The sequence below is a fragment of the Dermacentor silvarum genome, chromosome 11 (assembly GCF_013339745.2).
Source record: "Dermacentor silvarum isolate Dsil-2018 chromosome 11, BIME_Dsil_1.4, whole genome shotgun sequence".
NCBI classification, from domain to species: Eukaryota; Metazoa; Arthropoda; class Arachnida; order Ixodida; family Ixodidae; genus Dermacentor; species Dermacentor silvarum.
In genome coordinates, this window is record NC_051164.1 from 119,772,723 (window position 1) to 119,799,139 (window position 26,417).

General features: G+C 46.3%; 1 protein-coding gene and 1 long non-coding RNA gene across 3 annotated transcripts in view; both read left to right on the plus strand.

Annotated features, from left to right (window-relative positions):
• LOC119433196 (phosphatidylinositol 3-kinase regulatory subunit alpha-like) overlaps positions 1 to 26,417 on the plus strand; it is a 143,347-nt gene that overhangs the window by 88,947 nt on the left and 27,983 nt on the right. For both annotated transcript variants that reach the window (XM_037700344.2, XM_049659248.1), the window contains exons 5-7: positions 18,679 to 18,726; positions 18,922 to 19,028; positions 22,091 to 22,336. In XM_037700344.2, the coding sequence (XP_037556272.1) occupies positions 18,679 to 18,726; positions 18,922 to 19,028; positions 22,091 to 22,336 (401 nt within the window). The remainder of the gene's footprint in view (positions 1 to 18,678; positions 18,727 to 18,921; positions 19,029 to 22,090; positions 22,337 to 26,417) is intronic.
• LOC125941606 (uncharacterized) lies at positions 985 to 3,483 on the plus strand. Its single transcript, XR_007464479.1, has 3 exons — positions 985 to 1,674; positions 2,014 to 2,157; positions 2,696 to 3,483. It is a non-coding gene; the product is annotated as an uncharacterized LOC125941606 (long non-coding RNA).

Here is a 26,417-nt window from a genome sequence, read left to right on the forward strand (position 1 = left end):
ATTTTCTGTCATCAACTTTTTTGAAGACGTTTCCTGAGCCAGGCAAATTCACATGGGTTTAGCATGCGTAGGATTTGGGTATCTATGTGGCCTCATGGGCAAAAAACGGCCCTTTCACGCCTCCAGAGCATCGTAGCGAGTCGCAAAAGGTATCGGAATGTATGGGGAACCAGCACTGGAGGTTGATGATGATGATGTATTGGCATCCTCTTTGAAACTAGGCGCTGACAAATAGTCACCTAGCTTGCTCGAGCAACTCAGGTATGCTATCATGGTTTTCATTCTAGCATTTGTATATGCATCTTTCATCTTTTTTCTCTTCCTCAAAACTTGTCAATCTACCTTATACCGTTACCTATGCCTGTAACGGGTCCAGTCGTATCAATCTCTTCCCTGCTTTTTTTTCTGTCAATACTCCAAACGTCTCTTGCTTATCTCGACTGCTGACCAGTTGATGCTTCCTTCCACTTTAAATACAAGTGCTTCTGGAAGGTGCATGTTACTTACGGGTCTCACTGAGTGAATAACCTCGCATTCTATTAGGATGGTCTGAATGGTCTCCGGATTTTTGATGCAGCATACACATGCCTCATCTAGCTGCGAATATTTGCACTGGTATGTTTTTGTCCTTAGGCAACCAGATCGCGCCTCAAATAGCAACGCACCACCCTTTGTGTTATCGTACAGATTTTCCCGTTTAATTTCTTTCTTTACATTCTTTGCATCCAATTCACTGTCTCTGTTTCTTTAACTTTTTTTTATGATGACTCCTGGTTGTCTATTTAGAGTTTCAATTACCCTGTACTTGGTTGCCAACTTTCTTGACCTCTTCCTCCATTCTTTGTCTATGCTTTTCAGGTACAGATACTTCTGCACTTTAGCTGCCCATTTCTTTTCATCCATGTTCCTGAGTCTTTCCGCAAAACTGATCTTGCTCTGTGCTTCTCCGATTTCAAAAGAAGCCCAACCCATGCCACTCAGCACTCCCTCATTTGTGGTTTTACCATGGGTTCACCAAACCAAATGGCCTACCGATTACGGTTAACTTCCAACCCCCACAAGTTATCCGATTTTAAGCATGGAATGGCATTTTAAGCATAGAATGATGGGCAGCGGTGAGCACCATCTGGATGGTGTTGCAAGGGACCTGGCGGGCCCCACTGCTCCATGAATGGTAGAAATGCTGGAAAAGGGGTTTCTGTTTGAGTTTCCGCGTAACATAATTATGTTTTCTCGTATATTGAAATTACAATCCGACGCTACCATGTCTGTAGCTTGTGTTTAGGTCGTACTCGGAGCTCCAACTAAAAAGTTGGAAGGCGCTTAAGCTTCAGTGACTCCAAGCCTGCAGTCTACAACTACGCAGTTGGACAGGTGGCACCCTTGGCCTCCGGTATCTTGCGTTCCGACACTGATCCCTCTCGCCTAATCCAAATCATCTGGGTTATCACCCACGCGGCCCATTCTGGCAACAAGGCGGCCAATTCCATCGCTCGCGATTCGACTGACCGAGCAAGCCCACCCTCGCCGGAAATGGATATGCATGACGCGCTCCTCACTACGGCCACCTGGATTGGCGCGCGTGGTGGGGTTGCTACGGCCGTCCCATTCGACGCGCGCCCCATTGAAAAAATGTAATTGAGGAAGTTCTTCCGCGTGCCGCATGGCGGCGCTGTGCTCCTACCCCCCTTAAAGTCCCTATATAAGAAAAGTACAGCCATCTACTCTTTCCTTTGTTGTCTCCTCTCCTAAAGCGCTTGCTTTTTTCTTTATTTTTTGCTTGCGAAAGCAAGTCGACGGTGGCGGCCCTAGAAAGTCCACATTGAAACTTTCAGGCCGGGCGCGCGCCGCCGCCGGAGACTGCAGCTGCGCAGAGGTACTTTCAACATGGCTCTGAGGCGAAAAAAAGCAAAATATAAAGAAGTCAATGCGCACGCTATCATCATCCAATCGGAGATACAGGAGAGAGCGAAGCAGCGTTGATCAAAGGATGGCGGTACTTTTCTTATATAGGGACTTTAACCCCCCTGCTGACGAACTCGCGGATGTGGAGATGCTTGTAGAGATGCGCATTTGACATCGTGCACGTGGTGAAGATGGCTTGATCGTTGGCCCAGAAGTGTATTGACAGCTTCAGGAAACTGCACGAGAATCAAGGTACGTGGTGATATATTTTTCAGTCAGTTTTACACAGCGAGGGTGTGTCTCTGTAGCATAATACGATTGAGACGCATAGGCAGGGTGCTTACACGACTGGTGTGGCGTCTTGCATCTGCCTTGAGACATGTATTCTGGCGAGTGAGTTTTTGCTTTGCCTAAGCGCTTCCGCTGACCATACTTGTCATTCTTTTCTTGCGCTCGCTTTTCGATCGATCCAAATAAAAAAGTATTTCATCATCATGGTCACTATATGGCTACGTTCTTCGGTCGAGCGCTGTTTTCACAGAAGTCTTCATATACAGACATCACGGTGGTAATAATAATTTTGCAGTACGTTTTCTCCGGCCTGATCTACCGGCCAAATCAATTATTCGGGGCCCTTGCACATACACGCATCACATTTACATGGTGAAGTTCCCGTGATACATCAGTGCTGCTGAAGCGGCTTCTTTCTTTCTGGGGTTTTCACGTGCCAAAACCATATGCCTCAATTAGGCATCTGATGTGAACATTGCCTTTTCTTTTTCTTTTTCAGTGCTACCACCACCTTCAACTGTGGAAAATTCTGCAATAGCAGACATCGCTGGTTTCATTGTGAAGGCAGTCGAAGAACGGAGAACATGCAGCGCCTGTCCAAGTCTACACAAATCAACATCAGCATCAACAGTAATGGGACTCATTATTCGCAAAACAAGGGATGGTTTGGTGCTCCCGAAGCCCGAGTTTGCTGCTGACCTCGTTAACGTAAAAAGGCCGTTGACATCGCAGAGCCACATATTGGCAAGGATGATGTGTGCAAAAAATTGGCAGGGGGATTTGATTTGTTCACACTTAGAGAGCTGCCCTCTTTTTACTTGCCAGGCAAACGAAGAGCATCCACCAGTGACTTCTTCAATAGTTGCAAGCAAATTTATAAAGGCCCTACTGTCAAACATCGGCGCAGCCTTTAGAGACACAGCGGCTTACCACACAAAAAACTAATGAATAAGGCACTGAGCCGCAAAGTTCTGCACGGTTGAAGAGAGCACTACGAGTGCGCAAGGGCTGTGAGTTTGCCGTTGTAAATAAATTATTGTATGCGTTGTGAATGTGTTATGCTGGCAATTTCACCTTGAATACAAACATGGCATGCACGTACATACAGATGGCTCAGAAAGTTGCTGAAAGATGTCTGTCCGTGGCTGTCGCCTCTAAGTAAGCAGCTTGATACTTTGTGCAGGAAGACACGCGATGAGTTCGCCTTTTGATGAACAAAATAAAATAAAACATGAGCCCATTAGCATGCACAGATACAAGACTGCCGCGACTTCGGCGCTCCATTACCAAGTTTAGAGTTCTATTTTTTGCTTTAAGAAGCGTATTTTACACTTAATTACACTTAGTCATTTGGTAAAACTACAGTGTAAGTCATAATAAACAAAAGTTTGCGCGCTGCGGATTTGCAAGAAAAAAGAAGCATATCTCCGTTGCTTCGTCAGTCAGGTGGCATTCCTGCTAGCAGACAGACCTCGAATGCCTTCTCTCGCTTGTAGGCTTTCCATTGGCATGCTGCGCTTGAGCGCGTGGAAATAATTTTCCCGCAAACTTTGGCTCACGAGTGTACTCGCTTCGGGCAGCATCATCCCGACAGAGCCTAGAGCGCAAAGCAAAAAAAAAAAAAAAACGCACGCACGCGTGCACTCACACACACACACAAACAAAATAGCGACAGGGGGCATCGGTGCTTTTTCGTGCCTTTTTGTTCAGCACAACTTTTCGCAGTTTCTTATAATGCGCTATTTTCAAGGTTGCGCAAATTGTCTCGCGCGTAGCGGTAGCGAGGGAGTAGAGGGGTGGACGGCCGGAGCAACCCCGCGGGTGCCGCGCGCGCCGATCCAGGCGGCCGTGTTCCACGTACCACGATATAACCTTGCACTACCGCCTCTCTCGTCTCACCTAAAGCCCCTCCATACGGTGGCGCGTGGATGGAGGGGCTTTAGTCTCGCCTCCCCCCGCACAAATCTCTTTCCCAGCACCACCAACACTTGTGGCGCCACCTTCAGGCCCACACCTTTCTTACTCCCGCACGTCTTGCCCTCTTCCACCCCGGGATGGATTCGCCGGCCTGCCGCTTATGTGACAGCTCCCACGCCGATTACGATCACATCTTATTCTCCTGCCCGACACACTTGCCTGCCTCTTGGCACCTAACCAGTCCGCAGCAGTGGGAGGCTGCTTTGTCCAGCACCGAGCCGGATCTCTAACTCTGGCTGGTGACCTGGGCAGAGGACGTCACAACTAGGCTCGGCCTGGACGCCACAACCGGCAGCCTGAAGGCCGCCCACAACGCTGCTTTTTAGTTTTCTTTATTTCGGGCCTTCTCAATAAAAGTTTTCCACCACCTCCTTAAGCTTCGCCTTCAAGAGTAGAACGCGATAGCGTTATCGGGCCCCGTCCGCATCGCATTTTTCTTTCACTGGGCTTCACTGTAACACAGAACATGGGAAAGCCAGCTTACAAAGACCAAGCTTACACCGACCCCCTTAAAGTCGGCTTCACTTTTAACTGTAGTAGGGTTTCCACTTGGGCTTGTTGGTCTTCCATTAAGACCGTGTATCATTGCGCACAAACATGGACAAAAGAGGGAACACGTATAACACACACGAAGCGCAAACTATCAGCAGTTTATTGCGAGAACGCTGAAACACTTTTAAACAGCAGTGTATTGCTGGGAAGACGTTCTTCAGGGGCAATATAAGTCTTACGTTAAAATGTGAAGGCCCTAGCACCTTTTTACAGCGAAGCTGTTATTGGCATACGGACACAAAATCTGAAAATTTTACGAAAATGCTGAAAATGAATCCTCAGTGTGTGATTACACCGAAAAGAAGTAGTCACTTAGCCCATCTTTGAGCCGATGGCTTTATTTTTGCCGTTTTTGTGAGCGCGCGCCTTGCCGCCCGACCCGCGGGAGTTGGAAGGCGTGACGTCACGACAGACTCGTCGGATAGCCTGCCGGCCGGCCGGCCGGGGTCATTCGAAGCGCACCGCCATCGCGAGCATGGATTCGAGTTCTGGTGCCTCTACCAGCGATGAGTACACGTCTGAAGACAAGGACCATTCCAATTTGGCAAGAAATATTACCGCTTACGGTTACGAACCTTCCGCGTCAAGCTACGAAGAACAGGCGGCTGTATAAGTGCCGGTCAGGTTTTCGCAAACCGTAGCGTGAAGATTTCGCTCTGCACCAGACACTTGTGCAAGAATTATTTGTTATTTCCTCTGTAAACTTGCTTTTTCAAGAGCACACGCAGGCGAGGCAGCTGCGGGGTACTTCAGCACTGCGTGGATGACTGTTTATGCCGTCGGCGTGAGCAACTGCTGTGAGGTATCAGCAGGCCCCGGAAACTCTCGAGTTCACCAAATGGCCACAGAGGGCGAAAAATCAACCGCGGCGCGTTCCAGCATAAGCGCGCAAGTGGAGCTACTGTAATTTGGTCGAATACTTTAGTTTGTATTTTTTCTGCTAGGGGCGCTCAACACGACTCAATATTTGAGCTATTAATGTACATTTAATAACCGACAAACACAGTTACAGTGTCATTTTTTACAAAATAAGCAGTCTATTGTTTTTATTGGACTTCTGTTATTAAAGTCCGTGCTTTGTTACTTGAATAAAGGTTTTGAGGCCTCACTTACATGTGATCAGCGGCAGCCTACTGGTATCGATTGCAGTACGTGCTGTTTATCGATTCAAATTGTACGGCGGTTATATTTGCGAACGGGGTGGTCGTTTCCTTTGAGCAGCATCACGCAGGTTCATTTTAATTAGATATCAATAATACCTTGGCCAGTTTATGCGTCCAACATTCGATAGCTGCCACCAAGCGAACGTGTTTAAAGACGGTGAACTTTATCAGCTGCGGCGTTTCACTGGCGGCTGCATGCACGGCTTCTGCCGTTTGTTATCTGCCGCGTCTGGCCGCGTTGCATCTGGTTTCTCGAAAAAAAAAAAGTGCTGGCCAGCACGAACATTCATCGCTGGAACCAAGCACAGTCTGCTTGAAGACTACCCACGAAAGCGGATTAACCTTGCAGCCCCTGGGCTTGTGCACCGGTGAGTAAAAAAGCAGTGCTTCGCATTTTCAACTTTGAATTTCTTTGCGTGCGAGGCGGATAAAGCAGATTCCTGTCGTCATTTCTTAAAAGTAGAAAATAGTAATAATGATAAAGTTATTGCCCTTCCAAAGCAATTCAAACGAGGCTCTTGCTACTTTGCCAAGTTGCTGAAATTGCTAACATGAGTACAGCATAAATAATAAAGTTTTGGCTGTTTCTGCATAAATGATACACCGCGATAAATTCACTGCACATTAGTGACAAGTGCACTTCCGGTGATACGGTTAGATTAACTGAATTTGAGACATAATAAAATGACTGTGTTTATTACTAGTATCTGGCAGAAACAATTGTCATCTAATCGAGACTTGACTAAGCACAGCCCACACAAGGACGCCACTGAAAGAAATGCACACTCAAAACAGTGTTGTGTGTGTGTGTTTGTGCGTTTTTCTGTCATGCAGCGTTTTGTGCACTGTTCTCTGTCATACATGAATCACAAACTCACGCACACTTCCACCATAGTAATTGAGGCTCTTTTTTCTTTCGACTCCAGCCTCCAAGACACTGCTCATATTTGGACTCATCCCTTTGGACTCTATTGTCTCTGGACATAGAAGTCAACCGTGAACGTGTCTCCACTGGAAGTAACGTCAAGGGCCAGAATCCTCACAGGGTATATTTCTGAACACTTCAACTAGAACCGTGATTTTTCTTCATTTATGGGACTAACTTTTGTTTCACCATTTTTTGCTTGCATGTGTGTCATGGCTTTGTCATTTCTCTTTTCAGGAAGACGGACAAAAGAGAGATTATTGGTCTGCAAGCTGCCCACGCTAAGCCACAAGATGCTCAACTGTCACCACAATGACAACAGGTCCTTTTGAACTACGTGCCTCACTATGAAATGGTTGGAAGTTTACCAGATAGAGAGGTGTGAGCCCTATTAGGAAAACAGCAGTCTACATTTCTGTATCATACTGAGCGGCAATGAGAAATTTGACATACAAGCTTAGTTGCTTTTAAGAGCGCTTTATTACAATCGGAGAAGTAACATGTTGAGTCCCAACTTGTTTCTTTTGCAGTCATTATAGCCATGACGACCAGAACAGAAACAATGTAGCAAGCTCCTACTTGCTAATGCACAAACTCTGTCATCTGCTCTTTGCAAATCAATTTGACGGGCATTAGTACCACAAAGTATCACATGCTCCCTCACAACGATAATTTGTTACATGAAAATGCAAAGAATTTTAAAATGATCAAAAGCGCTTAATGCAATTTTAAGGGAATGACACTTCATGTTGACTGAAACTCATTTTATTTTTTACGTAAAGTACCCTCAGGGCCACAGGCATTAAAGAATGGAGTGGTTACAAAGTAGTAGAGTAAAACAAACAAGTGCAGTGAGTTCTTGTAACATAATGATTTTCCTGATTATACAATGTTAGCTAATGTTTTGCAAAAAAGTTTGTTATCTGTGATGGCTACGATACTTGGTGGTTCCATTTCTGAGATGTACGGGGCATGAAAGAAAGACTTTGTGTTACATGAATCAATTCCTGCCTTACTGCGATGATCGATGCAGTTTGAAATGCACTGAGGCCGCAGTATGAAGTCGTCATGAAGTGTGGTGTGATAGAAAATTTTATGAAATAGCAAAAGATGGCCGACTTTGCGGCAATTAGCTAGCGGAATGAGTGCTATATAGGCCAGTTTACATTGAAGTTATACTCGCGGTACGGTTATAATTAGAAATAATGAAGCGAGTATAGTTATTTTGTACTAGTTCAAGTGAAGTAATAAGATTAACGCGACTGGGATCCCGTATTGCAGATGCATATTCAAGTTTCCAGCGAATTAATCTTGTAAAGCTGTAGTTCTAAAGTAGACGGTGCTTTGGAAAAGTTGCGCCATAAGTACCCGAGCATGTGATTAGCACTGCTAATGACGTACTCTATATTATTGCTCCAATTTAAGTTATTGATATGACATGACAAAATCTAAGGGAAAGTTAGCATGGCAAGTGCTAGGATTAGAATTAGATCTGGAAATGCGCATGATTTTACATTTGTTTACTACAAGAGGCTCATATACAGTTTTCATGAAATCAATAACTAGGCTAGTACTGCACCATAAGAGATAGCTAGAAAAGGCAAGCTCACACAACTGGCCAGCCTATTTCACATTTCATAAACTTGAGAAATCACTAAAAGCAAATTTTCTTTCTCTTCAAACAGCAGATGACAAAACCTGCGCACAGTGTGCTCCCAAAAATATTTTGAAATGTACTCGCAGAATAAGTTCAGCTTAACATTTAGCCAGCAATTTAGCATCGGGCCAGCAATGGCCCCGGTGGATCCTTACAGGTGAGCTGGGCGAACGCAGTCTCCGGGGTGCGCGCGGGGGCCGAGGCTGCTTCTCAAAGTAAAATAAGGGAGCTAGAAAAAGAATTAGCACAGATTAGGCAGATGATGGTACAGTATAATCAAAGTAACGCCGCATTAAAAGAGGAGAACAGAAAGCTCAAAGAGGAGTATAACAGAATTAGGAAAGGAATGGCAGAAAACCGAGAAGTGACACAAGTTGTAGCAGAGGAAAGAGAAATAGATATGGAGGAGGATGTAGCTACTCCGGCTAAACGTAAAGCCACGGAAGATACAGTGGGAAACAGTGAGAAAAATACCAAACCGCTTAGTGCACTTCCAGAGCGTCAGGAAGAAGTCGAGCAAAGAATCGAGGCAAAAATAGAGGAAATGGGCGCAAGAATCATGCAACAAATACAGCAGCAGCTTAATTCGATAGTGACCCACAACGCGGATATAGAAACAAGAATATAGCGGCGTGGGGACCACAATCCAGTGGGGGTGGTCCCATCAAAACTACAGGCAAGCCCTACATCAAACCCCCGGTACTAACCGAGGGAGCAGGAAAACTGTAATGCCGCCACGATACAGACACGATACATACAGGATCTGGCAATGGAATTGTAGGGGATACCGCAGAAAAAGATTCAATCTACTGCAGCATCTGATTAACAAAGAAAGCCCAGATATCATAATGATACAAGAAACACACGGAATAGCAAAATTATCAGGCTACAAACCATTTAGTGGTGCCGAAGGAGAGACGAAGGCCATAACCACTCTTGTAAAGCGAAACCTTACGGTTGTGCAACACGATACGGAAATAGGGGATATTGACAATATCTTAATAGAGGTTATACCCACACGGAAATTAGCAGATAGCCTTTTTATCCTCAACGTTTACAGTAACCCGCGGTGTAAAAAACAAATTCCGAACACTATTTCGTAAAACGCTCGCCATAGCGGGTAATCGTGCGGTGGTAATCGGAGGAGATTTTAATGCTGCACACGTGGCATGGGAGAGTCCCAAAGGCAGAAACCTCTGGCTAGACGCGCAACAGGAGGGCCTAACCCTCGTAACCGATCCTTCAACTCCTACCAGGAGAGGCAACAGTGTTTGCGTCGACACTACGCCAGACCTTACTTTCACAAAAAACATAAGCAACACGCAGTGGATAAATACACAGCAAGATCTGGGTAGCGACCACACTATAATAGAAATAACAGTCAGGGCAGGACCGCGCAAACACAAAGGCAAGAAGCTCAAAATTGTCGACTGGGATAAATTCCGGAACATTAGAAAGAATACCAGCGGGGAAATTAAAAACATCGCAGATTGGACTGAACAGTTAACGAAGGACGTAACCGCGGCTACACAAATAGTTCCACCAGAAGCACACTTAGTCATAGACAGTAGGCTCCTGCACATGTGGGAGGCTAAGGAAGGGTTGCAAAGGAGATGGAGGAGTCAGAGACACAACCGGGCAGTCAGAAGGAGGATAGCCAGATTAAACAGAGACATAGAGCAGCATGCACAACAGCTATGTAAGCAGTAATGGGAGGAGACATGTAGTAACATGGACAATCAATTAGGGCTAGCAAAGACATGGAACCTTCTCAGGTACCTGCTACACCCAGAGGAAACTAAGGCGGTATGCAAGCAAAATATTAACAAGGTAATTCATGCCTATCGAGGTTCAGAAAAAGACTTTCTAGAGGAGATTAAAGAGAAATATATCTCCCAGGCTAGACCGGTTATACACCCAGACTACACAGGAGTAGCAAACAACGAACTTGACAGGGAAATTAGTGAAGCAAGAGTAAGGGCAGCCTCGCAAAAACTTAATACTAAATCAGCACCCGGACCAGACGGAATCACAAATAAGACACTCAGGAACCTAGATGATGAGTCTATAACAAAATTGACAGAATATATCAATGAATGCTGGAAAACCGGCAAAATACCACAACAATGGAAGACGGCACACGTCATCTTAATACCTAAACCAGGCAGGCGCTTACAGCTGGAGAATCTGAGACCTATATATCTCACATCTTGCGTTGGAAAGCTGATGGAGCATGCAGTCCTAGCGAGACGAACTAACTATCTCGAGGACAGGGACCTATTTCCCTCCACGATGCTGGGTTTCAGAAGGAATCTTTCCACGCAGGATGCGATGCTCCAGCTTAAACACCAAATCATAGACAACCCAGGCAGATTCACTAGAGCCATCCTCGGCTTAGACTTAAAGAAAGCATTTGACAGTGTAACACATCAGACAATACTCAGCAGCCTTGAAGAGCTAGGATTAGGAAGGAGAACATACAATAATGTTCGAGACTTCCTAACCGGCAGAAAGGCAAAGATCACCGTGGGAGACCTCGTCTCGGAAGAGATTGATATTGGTAGCGATATTGGATTACCAGCGAAACTAGAGGAAATTGAGGGCCTTAACCACACTATATATGCCGATGACATTACCTTATGGGTAAAGGAGGGTAATGATGGGCAGATAGAACAGACACTCCAAAGTGCGATTGAAACAGTCGAACAATACCTAGAGGGAACCGGATTGGTTTGCTCGGCGGAAAAATCGGAATTATTATTGTACCGGCCAACTCGCAGGGGCCGTAAACCAAACAGCTACAGGGGGGCAGACAATGTAGAAACGGACATACAATTGAATACTGCCAATGATAAACCCATATATAAGGTTGATAAAATCAGAGTTTTAGGGCTGCTCATTGAAGCAAAAGGCAACAATGGAGAAACCATTAGGAAGTTAGAAGGGGCAGTATCTCAAGTTATGAGGTTGATCAAAAGGATAGCCAACAGACACAGTGGAATGAAGGAAGGAAACATGATCAGACTGGTACAGGCGTTCGTTATCAGCAGGATCGTATACGTCGTACCCTACCTTAGATTGTACGCTGCAGAAAAGATTAAATTAGAATGCCTCATTAGGAAAATTTATAAACAAGCCGTAGGACTACCAATCAGCACTAGTACCGACAGGCTATTAGAATTAGGCCTGCACAACACAATAGATGAGCTCATAGAGGCGCAGCGGATAGCGCAGTACGAACGCCTTTCCAAGACCAAGACAGGAAGACACATACTAGAAAAACTAGGTATTGGGTACCATACTCAAAACGGAACCAAAGTGGACATCCCGAATTGTATCAGGGATACGATAACCGTTCCCCCATTACCAAAGAACATGCATCCCGTGTACCATAAAGGCAGAAGAGAAAGCAGAGCAATGGTCATACAAAATAAATTTGGGAATAGTAAAGACGCAGTATTTGTAGATGCTGCTAGATACAAGCACAGGCGCGGCTTTACAGCCGTAGTAATTGATCATGAAAAGAAGTGCAAAACATGCGTTACGGCAAGCACAGTAAATATCGAGACTGCGGAGGAGATAGCTATTGCGCTAGCAATATCACAGACCAAAGCGGACGTAATAGTCAGTGACTCTCAGGCGGCAGTACGAAATTTCGCTAATGGCCGAATCTCTCCTGAAGCACTACGAATCCTAATGGCAGGTACCAAAAGTCAAGAAAAAGATGTTTATTTAATATGGACACCCGCTCACACCTCCACCTCGCCAGGAGACAGCAATAATAATAAGACGGCGCATGACGTGGCTCGAGGGCTTACGGACCGAGTCACGGCCGATAATACGGCGGGCACCTTAGCGTCTCCTGAGAACGAGGATGGAGAGGAGTGGGAATGGAAGGATCGTATGACCAGATTTAATGACATCACACAACAATACAAATTGCAAAGGTGCATTTTCCCACCACCTCACCAAAAGCTCAGCAAAAAGCAGTCTGTCGAATGGCGGCAATTACAGACCAGAACTTATCCGAACCCGGTGATCTCACATCTCATTTACCCAGACATGTGCAAGACAGACAAATGCAAGAACTGTGGTTCTAGAGCCAATCTGGAACATATGCTATGGGAATGTCGAGGCATAACAAACAATAATGGGGATGCAGCCTCTCGCGATCGCCTCCGCGTGCGCTGGGAGATTGTGTTGCTCAGCTCTGCCCTTGACGATCAACTTTGGGTTGTCCAGCGGGCCGAGGAAGCCGCCAGGGCTCAAGAGCTCCTGGCCGTCACCTAGGCGGGACCATTTGCCCGTCCCACAAACGCAGGGCCTTTAAATAAAGTTTTTTGACTGACTGAACATTTAGCCAATCAACAGTGAACGAGCAAGGGAAACCTCAGCGTGGGAACTTGTCTTCGTCTCGGCCCTCACAAATATGTTTGTTTGGTGAAACGCTGGCTTCAAGCTGAGGCTTCCCTTGGTCACCTGTTGCTCAACTGAAGTGTTCATCTCCTTGCAACCTCTTTGCTGTGTTTGAATACATATACCGAGATTATTTTTCAATACGAAACCACAAATTCCATTTTCCAAGGATCTGTGAGCATTAATTGGGCTTGCTTATATGTTGATTCACACAATATTCCCAGAAGTCCTTGTAAGCACTGCTGTCTCCATAACGTTCCTTGGTTTCCTTACAAGTACTCCACTTGTGTCAAAGCCTTTGCTGCCGCACCTGAACACTAAATGTGCAGCAGAAAAATATCAAGAGCAGAAAATGTGATGTAAAATTTAGCATAACGCCCCCCTCCTACACTTCGTGCCTCTCGCCAATGTGTTACGAGAGCAATGCGACATTGCAGCTCGAACTTATCTTGCTGACAGTACATTCTTGTCGAGAAAGTTTTTATGTTTCTTTCTTTAATCTAGCTGAAATCGTCGAACGCAGAGAATATAAAACGTCAAGCAGCACTGTACGCAATCCAAGTACGAGGGCAGCTCAGCATAAACATCACTGTCTGAACCTTTGTTCTCCCTGCTTTACGGCACGCCGAACACGATGAGAAAACTTCGCTCGATTTCAGCTTTGGGTCCCAATAAATAGATGGTTATCTGTGTTTCTGTATGTTGTAAACTCAGTGACGGACAACATTAAGTCCACCTGAGCTGTACGAAAATTGTGATCATGTACTGCCTCATTCACCATTGACAATAAACAATGTGAGCTTACTTGTTTGAAGTGTTTTATTGCCAGTTGAGGCCTCTCGGTCACCTGGCGACATAATGAATATATCTGTAGTCATGTTAGAGTACAGTACACACGAATACCTCCCCGAAAGCGGTAACAAAACACCCCAAACCAGCGAGCGAGCAGCGCGACCAGCCCTGCGAACCGCTACCGTAGCGGCCATATTGCTCACTACGTAATGATGATGATATTAGTTTCGATTCTGCCAGCGCCATCTCTCGGTCGCATACTTTAGTTCACAACGCCACCGCTACGCTTATTTTCGTTGCACTGTGGAAGGTACAGTTATAGTTACTGTATATAGTTGCGCGTCTGATTTATGAACGCCGATCGTGCCTCCATTGGCCGAACGCCATCACGTGGGTTCCAAGCAACCGTGCACTGAGGAGAAGCTGATGCTCCGGCCAGTTCCTTGTATTTCCCGACGCCGCCGCTGCAGCAAACTGGATTGACGCAAGTTAACGCTAGCCAAGTTCAAAGCGAATCTGGTCGATCTTGGCGTTCGCTGTTACGTGCGTGTCAGCTGCGGAACAACACAACGTGCGCAGCAGATCTCACAGGTGTTCAATCGTAGTTCCATCGAAATTCCACCGTAATCAGACAAAAACAGCTAATATTGCAGTAACCAAGTGATTTCTACTTCGCTGCTGGTGTAAATTTTCGGCAGTGGCGTAATCGTGTTGCTGCCGAAAACTTACGCCAGCAGCGAAGTAAAATACACTTGGTTACTGCCGTATTAGCTGTTTTTGTCTGTTTGCGCTCTGCGCCACCAGATGGCAGCACCATACAGGCCGCTCACGTTTACGGTTCCGCCAACAGGCCCCAACGGTGGGTCCGCCTGCGTTTACCCGATAACCGGACAAGCTAAACCTCTCTAATTGACCGGGTGCACTGCTCCCAACTGCACCAATCGCTCGGAAAGCGGAAAGTTCCGAGAAGGTGCACAGCTAACGCAAAAGTCCAAAAAACAACTAATATTATTCGCGCTCCATCTCACGCCGCGCGTTAAAAATCAGCAGTGCCTTTTTTCTTCTTGACTATTTTATCTAGTGAGCTGTTTCCATGCGCTTTGTTTGCGATTAGACGGAAAAGCGGTCCACACGCGATGGAAAAGCGCCCATGGTCGACCGACGACACGGTGGGCATATCGCCTGCAAAAACGGAGTTCGGCTTCACCACATAGGTTTGGTTGCTTGCCAGGCAAGATGGCGGACCTACGCGCAACTCTGCTCCCGTAGGGAGCATATACAGTAACTCCAAGGAGGTTATAAAAAAACTGAGTAACTCTAGGTACAGTTTCCCTTCTCTAAGTTTGTATGGGTGTTCTGTGGTATCAGTACCTCCGAGACTCTCACGTCCACTTCGCCAGCCGCCCGACAGATGGCAGCACCTGTCTGGCGTTCTCCCCAGTTTCCTCGCTTTGCCTTTTGAGTGGCATGCCGAGGCTTTTCAGCACAGCCGGGCTGGTCACATAATCATCGTCGACGAAGTGGTCTGTGCAAATGGTCATTTTTTAGAGGTCTCCAGGCTGGGCGTGATGGCTGACAGGCTGGTATCCAAAGTTACGCACGTTCTCGTCTCTGGGAAACGTGTGCGACGGCGTGTCACGACCGAGGATGCTGTTATAGCAGCAATGTCTGGGCATTTCGTTCCGCCGCGACGAACGCGTCAATACCGAGCGACGACCGCGGGAAGGCGCATGTAAGACGCACCACCTGCGTGGAGCGCCGACGGGGATAATGTTTCAGACGGACCACGTGCGAAGATCGCCGAAAGGAGTTAAACAAACGCTGCAAGGGACCGACAACCCCGGAAACACTGCGACGGCTGTGGCCGACCTTGGCCGCGCGTGTGCGGGCAAGTGGGTGTTATGACGTCAAATTTCAGCTTCTGCCGGCGGCCGCTTGGAGGCAAGGTGCAGCAGAAAATCGCACAAAGATGTTTCTCGTTCTTTTTTTGAAAGCAGGTTGTTGTATTCCTCATTTTCAACAGTTCAACTTTTGGTCCGACGCAAAAAACCACACGCCAACTTTTGTGTCCGTATCCCTTCAAGGGCTCAGTCTCCGATGGTCGTGTCCGCGTGTAGAAAAAAAAACTCATTGGCCGTATGCTGTATGTGCGAGTGAAAGCGCGCGAGGGACGCGCAGTTTCACAATGAGCGAACGCACGGCGCAGAGCAAACGCGACTTATTCCGTCGCGGGAAAGGTCGTGGGGGGACAGGAGGGATGGGAGGCCACGTTTAGCTGCGGCACCAAATGCGTATCTTGCCACCGGGCGCAAAGGGAACTGGCGATTAATCACCCACGCGAAAGGAGGAAAGCGAGAAGACATCGCGGGAGGGAGGGAGTGCGGCTTTTGCTCTGCGAACTTGTACTTTGCCCGGCGACGGGCGGTCGCGCGCACCGTATCTTGAAAGCGATCTGCAACACCGCTTCTACCTTTGTATGCGCGGTGCTTTCGCCGCTCAGTTTCCGTTCAAGCGATAGACTGCATGAAGCTTTGCTAGCTGCTGCTGGCGCACTTGCTCACGCCAGCGTTTTGACAGTGGTTGTGTGTGGTCATCGAGTGTGATGTGATCTATTCATGTTTGCGTATGCGCGCTGACACCATTGTTAATTCAGTTAGTAAGCGAATGTGTCCAAGTTTATACAGCCGATAAAACTACTATCCTTACTCCGTATAGCTCGCTATTAATTTGTTATCGCAATTGATGCTTCGCGTTTCGGGCGAAACTGCGTCTTTCTTTCACACTTTTAATACTTCAGTCTGAAAAGAGAGAGAAATAGAAAAGAGCAAAGGTAGGGAGGTTAACCAGACTCACGTCCGGTCTGAGAAGATTTAAAATAAATGCCGGTGTTTTGTTTCATGACATTTGTTTATGGGCTGTCATTCTCAAAATTCTGAGGAGCTGTATAAACTCGGACATGTAGCAGCAATGCGCAGAACTGTTGTCGACGGCGGCGGCGTTTTGCCCGCGTTCGCTCCGACGCGCGCTGCGTTGGTGACGTGTTTATGAAGTTAGTCCAACCTTTGCCGTACACCGTAGCGACCATAAATCAATGGTCCCTGTGGTCACTAAATAAATGAAAACCACCGGATCGTATATATTTCTCATTCTTTATTGGTTCAAATAAGCAATTACACCATCACATCTTAATAGTCGTAATTGGAAATACATAATTCATATCATAGTACAGCTTCGCTGGTCTTCCATCTCTACCCCAGTGGAAGGGCTGACAGTTTTTATTATTTATTAATTCTTTGCTATTGCCCCGACGCGCGCGCGTGTCCAAAACGCATTAGGCAGGCGAAGTCCCAATTTGACCTGCCGAGGATGCAAGCGCCATCTGGATAGAATTTTCGCAAGTAACCACTACCCCAGCGCGCCGCTGTTGGTGTGGTAGAAATGCTGGAAAAGGTGTTTGTGTTTCCTCGTAACGGAATTATGTGTTCTAGTACATTCAAATTACAATCCGATGTCACCATGTCTGTAGGTTGTGGTTAAGTCTTACTTTACCATTTTTCTGGCGGATTTCACTGTGAGAAATTCAATTTTTGTTCGCCAAAACCTTGCACCACGTGGAGGGCCTGCGCGGTCGGGGTTAGGGTGCCTACATGCAACGCCGTATGAGGGTGGTGACAGCCTTTGTAAGGGTACTTGCCGTCGCCAGCTAAATTGGCGGGTTAATTGTGGGGACAAAAATGGCGAAAGATCAGCCGACAGACCACACTTCCCGCAACCCTTGGTGACGTGAAATTAATTAACTTCTTTGAATAAACTTTGACCTCAGCAGCCAGAGACAAACGGCGCGTGTGAGCGCCGTACACGGCACGTCTACGTTTTAGTTAAACACATTAGTAAGGACAGTCTTTATTACAGCACACTTCGAAAAGCACCCTTTATATATTATGTACAACTGGAAGGCAACGACAATGCTTAATGCAGTTCACATTGTTGGTGTGAGATAATCCTACCACGAGCACGCCATCGTGCCTTATAACGTCTTGCTTTATATGTGTCACACGACATGCAATGGAAAAGTAAGGTTGGTGTGTTCAAATAAAAGGAAAAGGCAACTAGTATATTAAAGACGTATGCAGGTTTCTTGTGCACACTAAATTAAAGAAATTTAATTGATCACGTGCCAACATGAGTACATCAGAGCGTGACAAAAAAAAAAAAAAAAACGCAGGAAGACTGGGGACAAAAATGGCCTCCCACCAAATTTGGCGGTAAATAGCAGTCAAAATTTTGGTGTTGTCACCACCCTAAAAGGGCGTTGCATGTAGGCACCCTAGTCGGGGTGGTTGGGGATGATTTTCTCCGCCACGGACGCTAATGGATGAAGACGGTATCATCTACGAAGTCTCCGTGCGCTGCGGTACATCACAGACGTTACGGAAAAAAGCGTAGTTCAGACTCGGAACAGGTCCAGCAACAACAGCGAAGCCCGAGAGGTCAAAATTTAGCATAGAAAGCTTTTACTGGAAAAAATGAATTTCCAAGATATAATTCACCAAAACGAATATTTCCCGCTCGGCACGTAGTTCGCATGTACAAGCCCAAGTGGAAACCCCTACTGCACAGTTTTTGTATTATGCAAGGCCGTATACCGCATAGAGTTTCTCACTATATTATGTTGTAGTGAGAAACTCTATAGTATACCGCACTCAACGCCTCCTATAAAGACTTTATAGGAGGCGTTGCCGCACTTCGTACGGTAACACGGCACTGCTAAGCCTTGACCTGCGTTCGTACGACGAAGCATGGTAGCCGAAGAAAGCGACTGTAGTAAGCATATCTAATTGCTCACAACAGCTAATTTTGCTATTTTTTAATTAGTTCATTGAAATTTATTGTGTACGACGTTCCCCCAGTCATGACGAAATCACTCGCGCCAATCTGCTCACGCCTGCCGTCGTGTGTGCGCAGCGCCTTGCCTTACCGGCGTCTCCGCTTGTGTGCAGGCGACGACTACATCTGGGGTCTCGGCTGCTTGGGCAAGCGCTGCCAGGGTGAGTGCAGAGGAGAATGGGGGGGGGGGGGGGGGGAAGGGGCCTAGCAACTGGGGCGCCGGGCCGCCGGTTGGTCGCCGGTCACCTGACCGGCTCGACGCTGGCGCCGCCGCCTTGGTGGGCCTTCTTCTCGCTCGCCGAATGGCGTTGAACGGCGGCGACTGATTTGTGCCGTGGGGTGTGCTGTGCGTGCAGAGTGCGGGGCATCGTTTCACGCCGGTTGCTCGGGATTCGCCGGCCTGCGTCCGTGCCTGCCGCCGAGGGATCCTGCTGCACGGCCTCTCTGCTGCCAGGGTTCCGTGGTGAGTTGCGCCGATGCAGTTACCGTGCACGCTGTCCGTGTCACGTAATCGAGGCCGGCAAGGTCGAGGACGTGCAGTGCTAACTTTGGGGCTGGCTAGCGTTTAGAACGGCCAGTCGGCCATGCTTTCACCTAATAGGAGCTATCCGTGGGTGATTTGGCTGGGCCTGCATTCCTTAAAGCCGAACCGCTCAGTTGCATACTTTCCAAGCTGGTCGCCACAAGGTCTTGTTGAATATGTTCTAAAGATATTGGTTTTTGGATGATTGTGCTGCCCTCGGAGGATGGTCCGATCGGACCAGTTGCGCAACGCAGTCAGGGGCAAAAGCTTGCGAGCACCTCGGGAACGGCGACCGAAAAGCGTCCCCGCGCCGCCTGATGGCGCACTGTCGGGACCCGTTGTTGGCATGTGCCCTTTCGTGCTCGCATGGACATGCTAATTCTCTTGCGTTCTGGAGGCACGTCTCGGCCGTTTGTGGTCACTGAGCAGTAGATATTTACAAGAGCGTTACCTCATCTGTCATTACACGAGGCTCGCACTGTCAGCTGGCGCACACCGAAAGCGAGTTCACCCGCTAAATTGGAGCCTTGTGATGCGTCCTGTGATGCATATTAAAGTACGGCAAAAGCTGCCTGCATTCCGCTCACTACAAAATTAGTGTACAATGTATAGTGTCGGGCTATTCATTGCGAACCCTTTTTATAATGTTAAGTGCTTTTCTCACTCACTTTAATTTGGTTTAAGCCCCCCCCCCCCTTTCCCCACCACATAGGGTTGTGAAAGTGTGCTGGCGACCTGCCACGCTATCAGCAAAGATGGTAGCAAAAGGTTGCAACCCTCATGGCTTTAAAGTAGTCTGACGGGGTTTGAGAGATCAGTCCATCCCTATAATATAAAGTACCTGGTGCTTAGAAATAAAGCTGCCAAAGAACACATGTACTTTAGTTAGCACCATTATGGCTTGTCTTGACCAGAGGTAAAGAGTTGTTGCCGGTTTATACCGTTATCGCGATGCTGGCCTTTAGAATTACTTGAATTTGGTATGTTGTTACCTTAGCAGATGTTGAGATTGTAGATCATGGTACAGTTTCAGTTCCTGCCACTTTTTCTTAGGCCTAAATCAATCCTCACTGCTGTCTTGTCTTCTCTATCTTGTGGTATATGCTAAATAAAAAAAGTATGCAGATCCTATGTGGGGCACTTTGCGAACATTCTGTAGGTAGCTGCTGTGCAGCAGTGTTTAGAATTCTGCAATGCATTACCAGGTGGACTGGCATGCTTGTCATTGAGTTGGTAACCCATTTATTCACTTTTGGAGGGTTTACGGTAGCGCGATTAAAAGACAGAACAAAAGAAGACACACAGGAACACACACGGCGCTAACTTCCAACAGTGTTTGTTATCAAAGTCCAGTTCGTACTTTTAATCGCGCTACCGTTAACCCTCCAATATGCGTTACCAACAAGCACACATTGCAACCCTCGTGGCAAAATGGGTGCCATGTGCGATTTGGTTATCGGCTACTACGCATCGAGGTGTCTTCGTGTTTTTTTTTTTTTCTCGTCACTTCTGCGTTTTAGAATACACTGCGGTTTCTGTCAAAAGCTTCAGTGAAGACCACCTGGCGACCGTGTAGCACTGATACATATCCCTTGAACTAATGTTCCCTTGAAAGCTCTATGCTCCTTAACTTCAAAGGACCTTCGGTATGCCCGTGTGACTGGGGTATTATTCAACTTGGGGGGGGGGGGGGGCATTATTTGTGTAATGTGGGCTTTATGTGTGTGGGGGATGACTAGAGTTAGGATTTCTGGGACATTTCCCAGTTTTGAAAAATGTCCCAATGTCAAGTGTCATCTGCGTCCATGCATCTACCGAAATCTTTGCACTTGGTTTTCACCAACGTTCTGAAATATCCCAGTTTACATTGGGCGCCCTGGAGAACTACAGATTATCCCAGTTATGTAGGTTTTGCCATAATGTTCCCATGATTGATTAGACGAGCTTGTACCAATTTGATATTCGACGGCAGGTCATATTGTCGGGGAGCACTTGTGGGTACCTTGTGCCCATGGCATCCAAATTTGTGATTCGGATGTGAACTCTTTTATTCCTTCAAATTGCAAGAACTGCGAAGGTACCACATATTTTCATCGCCTCAGGTGTCATGCAGTGCCCACCACATTGGTTCATGACGGGTTTTCATCCACTTTAGGAATAACTCGTAAGATAAAAGGTTGACCCTATTGCAACTACATAGTTTCATTTTCATTCTTGGCACTCAGTTTCAAATCGTCATAAGTTTGCCGGTAATCCATCCGCCTATTGCATCTTGGTATGCAATACTTTGTGTCTTGTGTGTAGAGTATGCTGCACAGAGTTCTAGTATACCAAATTGTGAAGTCGTTCAGTAGCTCTCGATGGGGCTGGCTATGAAGTCCCGCAATGTGGCATATTCTGAGCCCTTGTAAGAAGGAAAAGCGGCGTTTGTTTGAATCCCTTTGCCTTCTTAGCTCCTTCCCTCTGAGCAGTATATGCGCCTGACATTGCGTGGACACACTTAATTTATTAATTTATTTATTAATTTATTTATTTATTACCCTCAGGGCCAAAGGCTAGAGTTTACGTTGTCATAAGAAATTGGTAGCACTTATGTGGCTTGAAGAACCATTTACTGGAACAGAGCTCTTGTGCCCAACTAATTTTAAGAATACATTGCAGGAGAAAAGACACAGGTTGAGCGAGCAACCGCTTGAGATGTTCCTAATTTATTTCAATGCTAGTGAATAAAGCAGCATGTGTTTCAGGGGCCATGGCATAAACATTTTGATACATATAAAAACAAAACGGACGTATCTTAGTGCTCCTTCCGCTGTCCCGGGACACGTCTCAATTACGTGGTGCTTTATATCCAGACTGTAGTACTGTTCTTGTCAGGAGTTTCCCCAACTCTGGTGATGACACATCTTTGCCCTGCGAATGTGTGCCACTCGTGGCTGCAATGTGAAGCAACTGCAGTGGTGGCGGTCTTGCTCACAAACCTGATGTCTGTGTGCATGCAGTCCCTGAGCGAGTGGAGCAGTGAAAACGTACTGGAGTGGCTAGCAGCCGTCAACATGCTGTCTTGCGGTGGGGAAGCGCTGCACGAGTTGAAAGGAGCTGACTTGGCCAGCTTGGATCGGGAGCGGCTGCGCAGCCTTGGTCTCAAAGAGGAGGCCACACAGGATGCCTTGTTGCGCTGTTTGGCAGAGCTGTGCCGGCCGGCCCCTTCACCCCCAACACTTACTGCTGCTAGCCAGCTTCATCAGGTGCGTATTACTCATACAACACGGTCGGAGAAGTGGCCATCTTGTTGCACACTGCTAGCACTGTAATCGTAAGCGTGCAAGTACTGTTCAGGAACATATATCAGATAACTATACTTGCCGACAAGTTTCTGGGGGTATGAAAGGGAAAGCTATGTGAGTGGAGCTTTTGTATTTCACATTGCGCTTAGTAGTCTGGCAGCATTTGACAGCGCTGTTAGTTTCTTGGAACATAATCAATGGAGCTTGTGCATGTGCAACGATTTTGCATTTGCCTATAAGCAGAAGAGTAAAGAAGAAAAATAAGTCAGATTTAACTCACTGGTGCATTTTGTATTATTTAAAGGTTGTAAATATAACATGTTTCTTTTGATTTCCCGAGCTTAAACTAACACATGAAGTGTTTTTCTGGAGCCTTTCTTACTTGTGTGCGCTTTGCCTTTATAGCTTTCCCTTCATTGCCACACGAAGTTGTTTGCGAGTATAGACAAATCATGGAGGCATTCGAGATATTATGGAGGCAGTAGCAGTCAAAATTGCTTGAATTGGCCATCTGTTTGATTGTCAACAAAAAACAAAATCCTGTTCCTTTAACAGTAGCTGCCTGTAACAGGTGGTTTTGCTGGAATGTAATTGGCGTGAGGCTATGGTGCACCCTTCCAAGATAAGGACCATGGTATAATCCAGTACAAGTTACATTATCAATATTTGAAGAATGTTGCTCTGTGGCGATCATTTTTGGCTATAGTATCGCCTTGGCCATGCCTTCGCCATCAGGCACGCACTGATTGGCTGTTTTAGCAAGACCGGAAAATGATTAGCGCCGCCTGGTAGTTCCGGTTTACGTCAATTTTTCGTCAGTGTTGTAGGGTGCTCCCGACATATGTTCTATAAGCGAACATGTCTTTTCGCGGTTGGTTGGTGGTGAAGTGTAGTTGAGATAAGAGAGTGGTTTATGGTATTTTTTGACATGGTTTTGACAGTTTTGACGTTTGGACATGGTTTTGTGCAGCACTATTCGTTGACTGGTGATCGGCTAGTGCATTGTGTCGCCTTGTATTGACTGTCTTGGATCATCTGACAGCGGCACCATGAGTTGCTTTCGTCTGTACTCGGCTCAACCCATTTTAAAGGGGCGACGCCATTTTTAGCTGATGCCCCTATGGCAGTGCATGATGGCTGACACACAGACGCAGAAACAAAGCTTGTCGCTTTATAATAGCATCAAAAATGTGCTTCACAGCCACATGAGTTGTATCATAATTTATTAATTAAAATCAAGCATTCAAAAGCACATGTTGGAAGTAAATACCGACGTCGTGGGTAAGCAGTTGCTTGCATTATTCAATGTGGCTACCGCCGAGGTGATAGTAGCGACATAGTCCCTTAATAGCTTTTTCTGGTCACGAAACTCCTGCGTCAGTTTGATATAGAGCCAGCACCTGCCGCTAAGCGCCATAGTAAAAGAAAGGCCACCAAGCTGAGTGGCCGCCGCAGGCCGGCAGCGGTATTTTTTCTGCTCTGGTGTGGTCGTGTTGCAGCCTAAAGCCCAGCTTCTTTTCGATTGTATTTACATTCTATTTTGTCATAGCAGTTACAGTATCCAAACTTGAACATCTGAGAGTGTTTTCTAACCGAAATCAAGGTGCGTACAAAAAGTAAACAATCTCGGTCAGTTGGCGGCTCCGTGTGTCAGCAGACGATGGCATAGAATTCTTCTGAGCAATCTGTCGTTAGTTGGCCCAACCGGCTTCGGTTAACAACTTTTAAGCGACTTTTATGCGCTGTACAAAGTATAAGACATTATAGCGGCGTGACGTTGCCAGTAAATGACAACCTGAGCTCAAGGTCGTGTGCTTTTACTGAATTCTGATTGCACTCGAGCCGTTCAGGCGATGGTGACAGATTCTAATCGCACGTAACGAAATGTTCTATGACGTCAGTATTAGTTTGGAACAGGTACATCGGCAAGATCGTAGCCGTGAATGAAATGCTTGCTTGAAGGCAAGTATTGTCATTTCCATGTATCGCGCAATCTTTGTTAGTTTCCGTGCGTATTATTCCAAATGTGCGACAAAGCTTTCAAACGCGATTTTCGTTGTCAATATACCCCATGAAAACCCAAACGGATTATTATGCCCGACTGACTCAGCACTGCGCTTATTTATCTCTAACTCCCACAAGCTGAGTGACGAGGATTGACGGTCCGTTGCACTCAGTACCATAGCTCCTCGGCGAACTGTGACGCTAATAGTATGTGAATTGCGAGCTTTCTTTGAAGCAAATGTAGCCGTTGAACTCGCGAAAATTCTTATGACAAATGACATTTAATTTTCGCTTTCACTGAGCACTGCTGTAGTGTAGAGCTCAAAAAAGATCTGAAAGTTGTTTTAAGTTGTTTTAATACAGCAAACTGCCATCTTGGTTTTTCCTGTTGTACTAAGTTCCTAACGTCCCATTTATCACGGCTGGAAGCCTACTTTGTTTCAGGAAACAAAATTACTTCTGTGGCATGGCCCTTATTTTTGTGAGCTGCACAGTGCTGAGGTAGCAACCTTAAGCAAATGTTAGAATTGTCAATAGCTGTTGCTATCAGCATGCGAAATACATAGGCAAGAACTGAAACTAAGTGGCTATGCGAATAATTTGCCATCTATAAATATCAACACACAGACAGTCCAATCATGGTTACAGGTCATAAATATTTTATTGTTTAAACCAGGACAAAGTTTTCATATGTGCCTATGTTCTCATGGAGGCCTACTAATAGGTACTGATTTTATTTGCCATCTATAAATGAAACAAATCTTGTAATCAGAATAGGCTACTGAGAATCTCACACACACCCGCACAGACATACGCACACACGCACACACACAGGTCGTCGAAAAACACGAGGAATGGCAGTAGGCCTGGGGCACGGCTTGTCCCTCGGCAACGATACGGCGTCACCGTTTATCGTGAAATCGTCCGTACGGATATGGATGATGGATCAAAGTGATTTCGCGCACACACGCACATACTTAGACTCGAAGCTGAAATCGTCCGTTTCTTGCTGTGGTATGGCTCGCTTCCAATTCTCGAAGTGCCCACGAACACTCGGCATGCAAAATAGTGATACCTTTTCGGTAGTGCCTTTGTAGCCGGAACGGCCGCCCGGCACACAACACCTGAACGGCATCGTCAGACGAACGTGCCACTTTAATTGTAGAATGCCAGAATTCGGATCTTGCCTAAAAATCAATCACAAATATAAAGTACGTGTCCAAACTTTCAGCCCACGCCGGCCGCATCTGCAGTCTCTCCTGGTTTAACACGGAGAAAGGTGGCCTCTCAGCGGCAGTGGCGCCGCAGCGCGCCAGCTTCATGCGAAATATCAAGCTCTCCCATAGAGTGATGGCGGAATTTCGTGACCAGAAAAATATTGAGGGACCATGGTAGCGGCGAAAGTGATCGCCGCAGAATACGTCCCCTGGACACATGCAGGACACAGCAAGTTTCCTCCATTCAGCCAATGAATTCTCATTTGTTCAGGCAATCTGACCATTGTAATTTGTCTAATGTAAATCCCATTTGAAGACAGAAGTGCAACCCAGCTCCTAGGTTGTATATATACTGCATTTACTCAGTTATAATTAGTAAGTAAGCTACTTTTCTTTTTCTTAAAAAAAATAACAATAACAGGCTTGTTAGATTTAATTGTGAGCTAAATTTACAACAGTGGCAAGTTATCAACTTTGCAAGCTCCGTGAATACAGTACAATATTCTAGGCACTATAGTTAGGCTGCCATAGTCTGCAAGGTGTTTTAAGAAATGCAGTATCTCAATGTCAGACAGCACATAAGACGAGATGTTTTTGGCTGGAATAATGCACAACACACAGATGACATTTACTAGTTGGGATCATAAGCTGTATGTGTTAATCATTCGTGTTTACCAGTTGAGGCTGTATTACCAAGCAGTGTCAAAACAATTAGCTTGATATTTCTAAAAATTGCCTCAAGAAAGCAGTATGTTTCTACTGTACTTTTCGAACTATTAGTTGCATCTTTGTATAAGCCTCGCCCTCAACTTCACATGAGT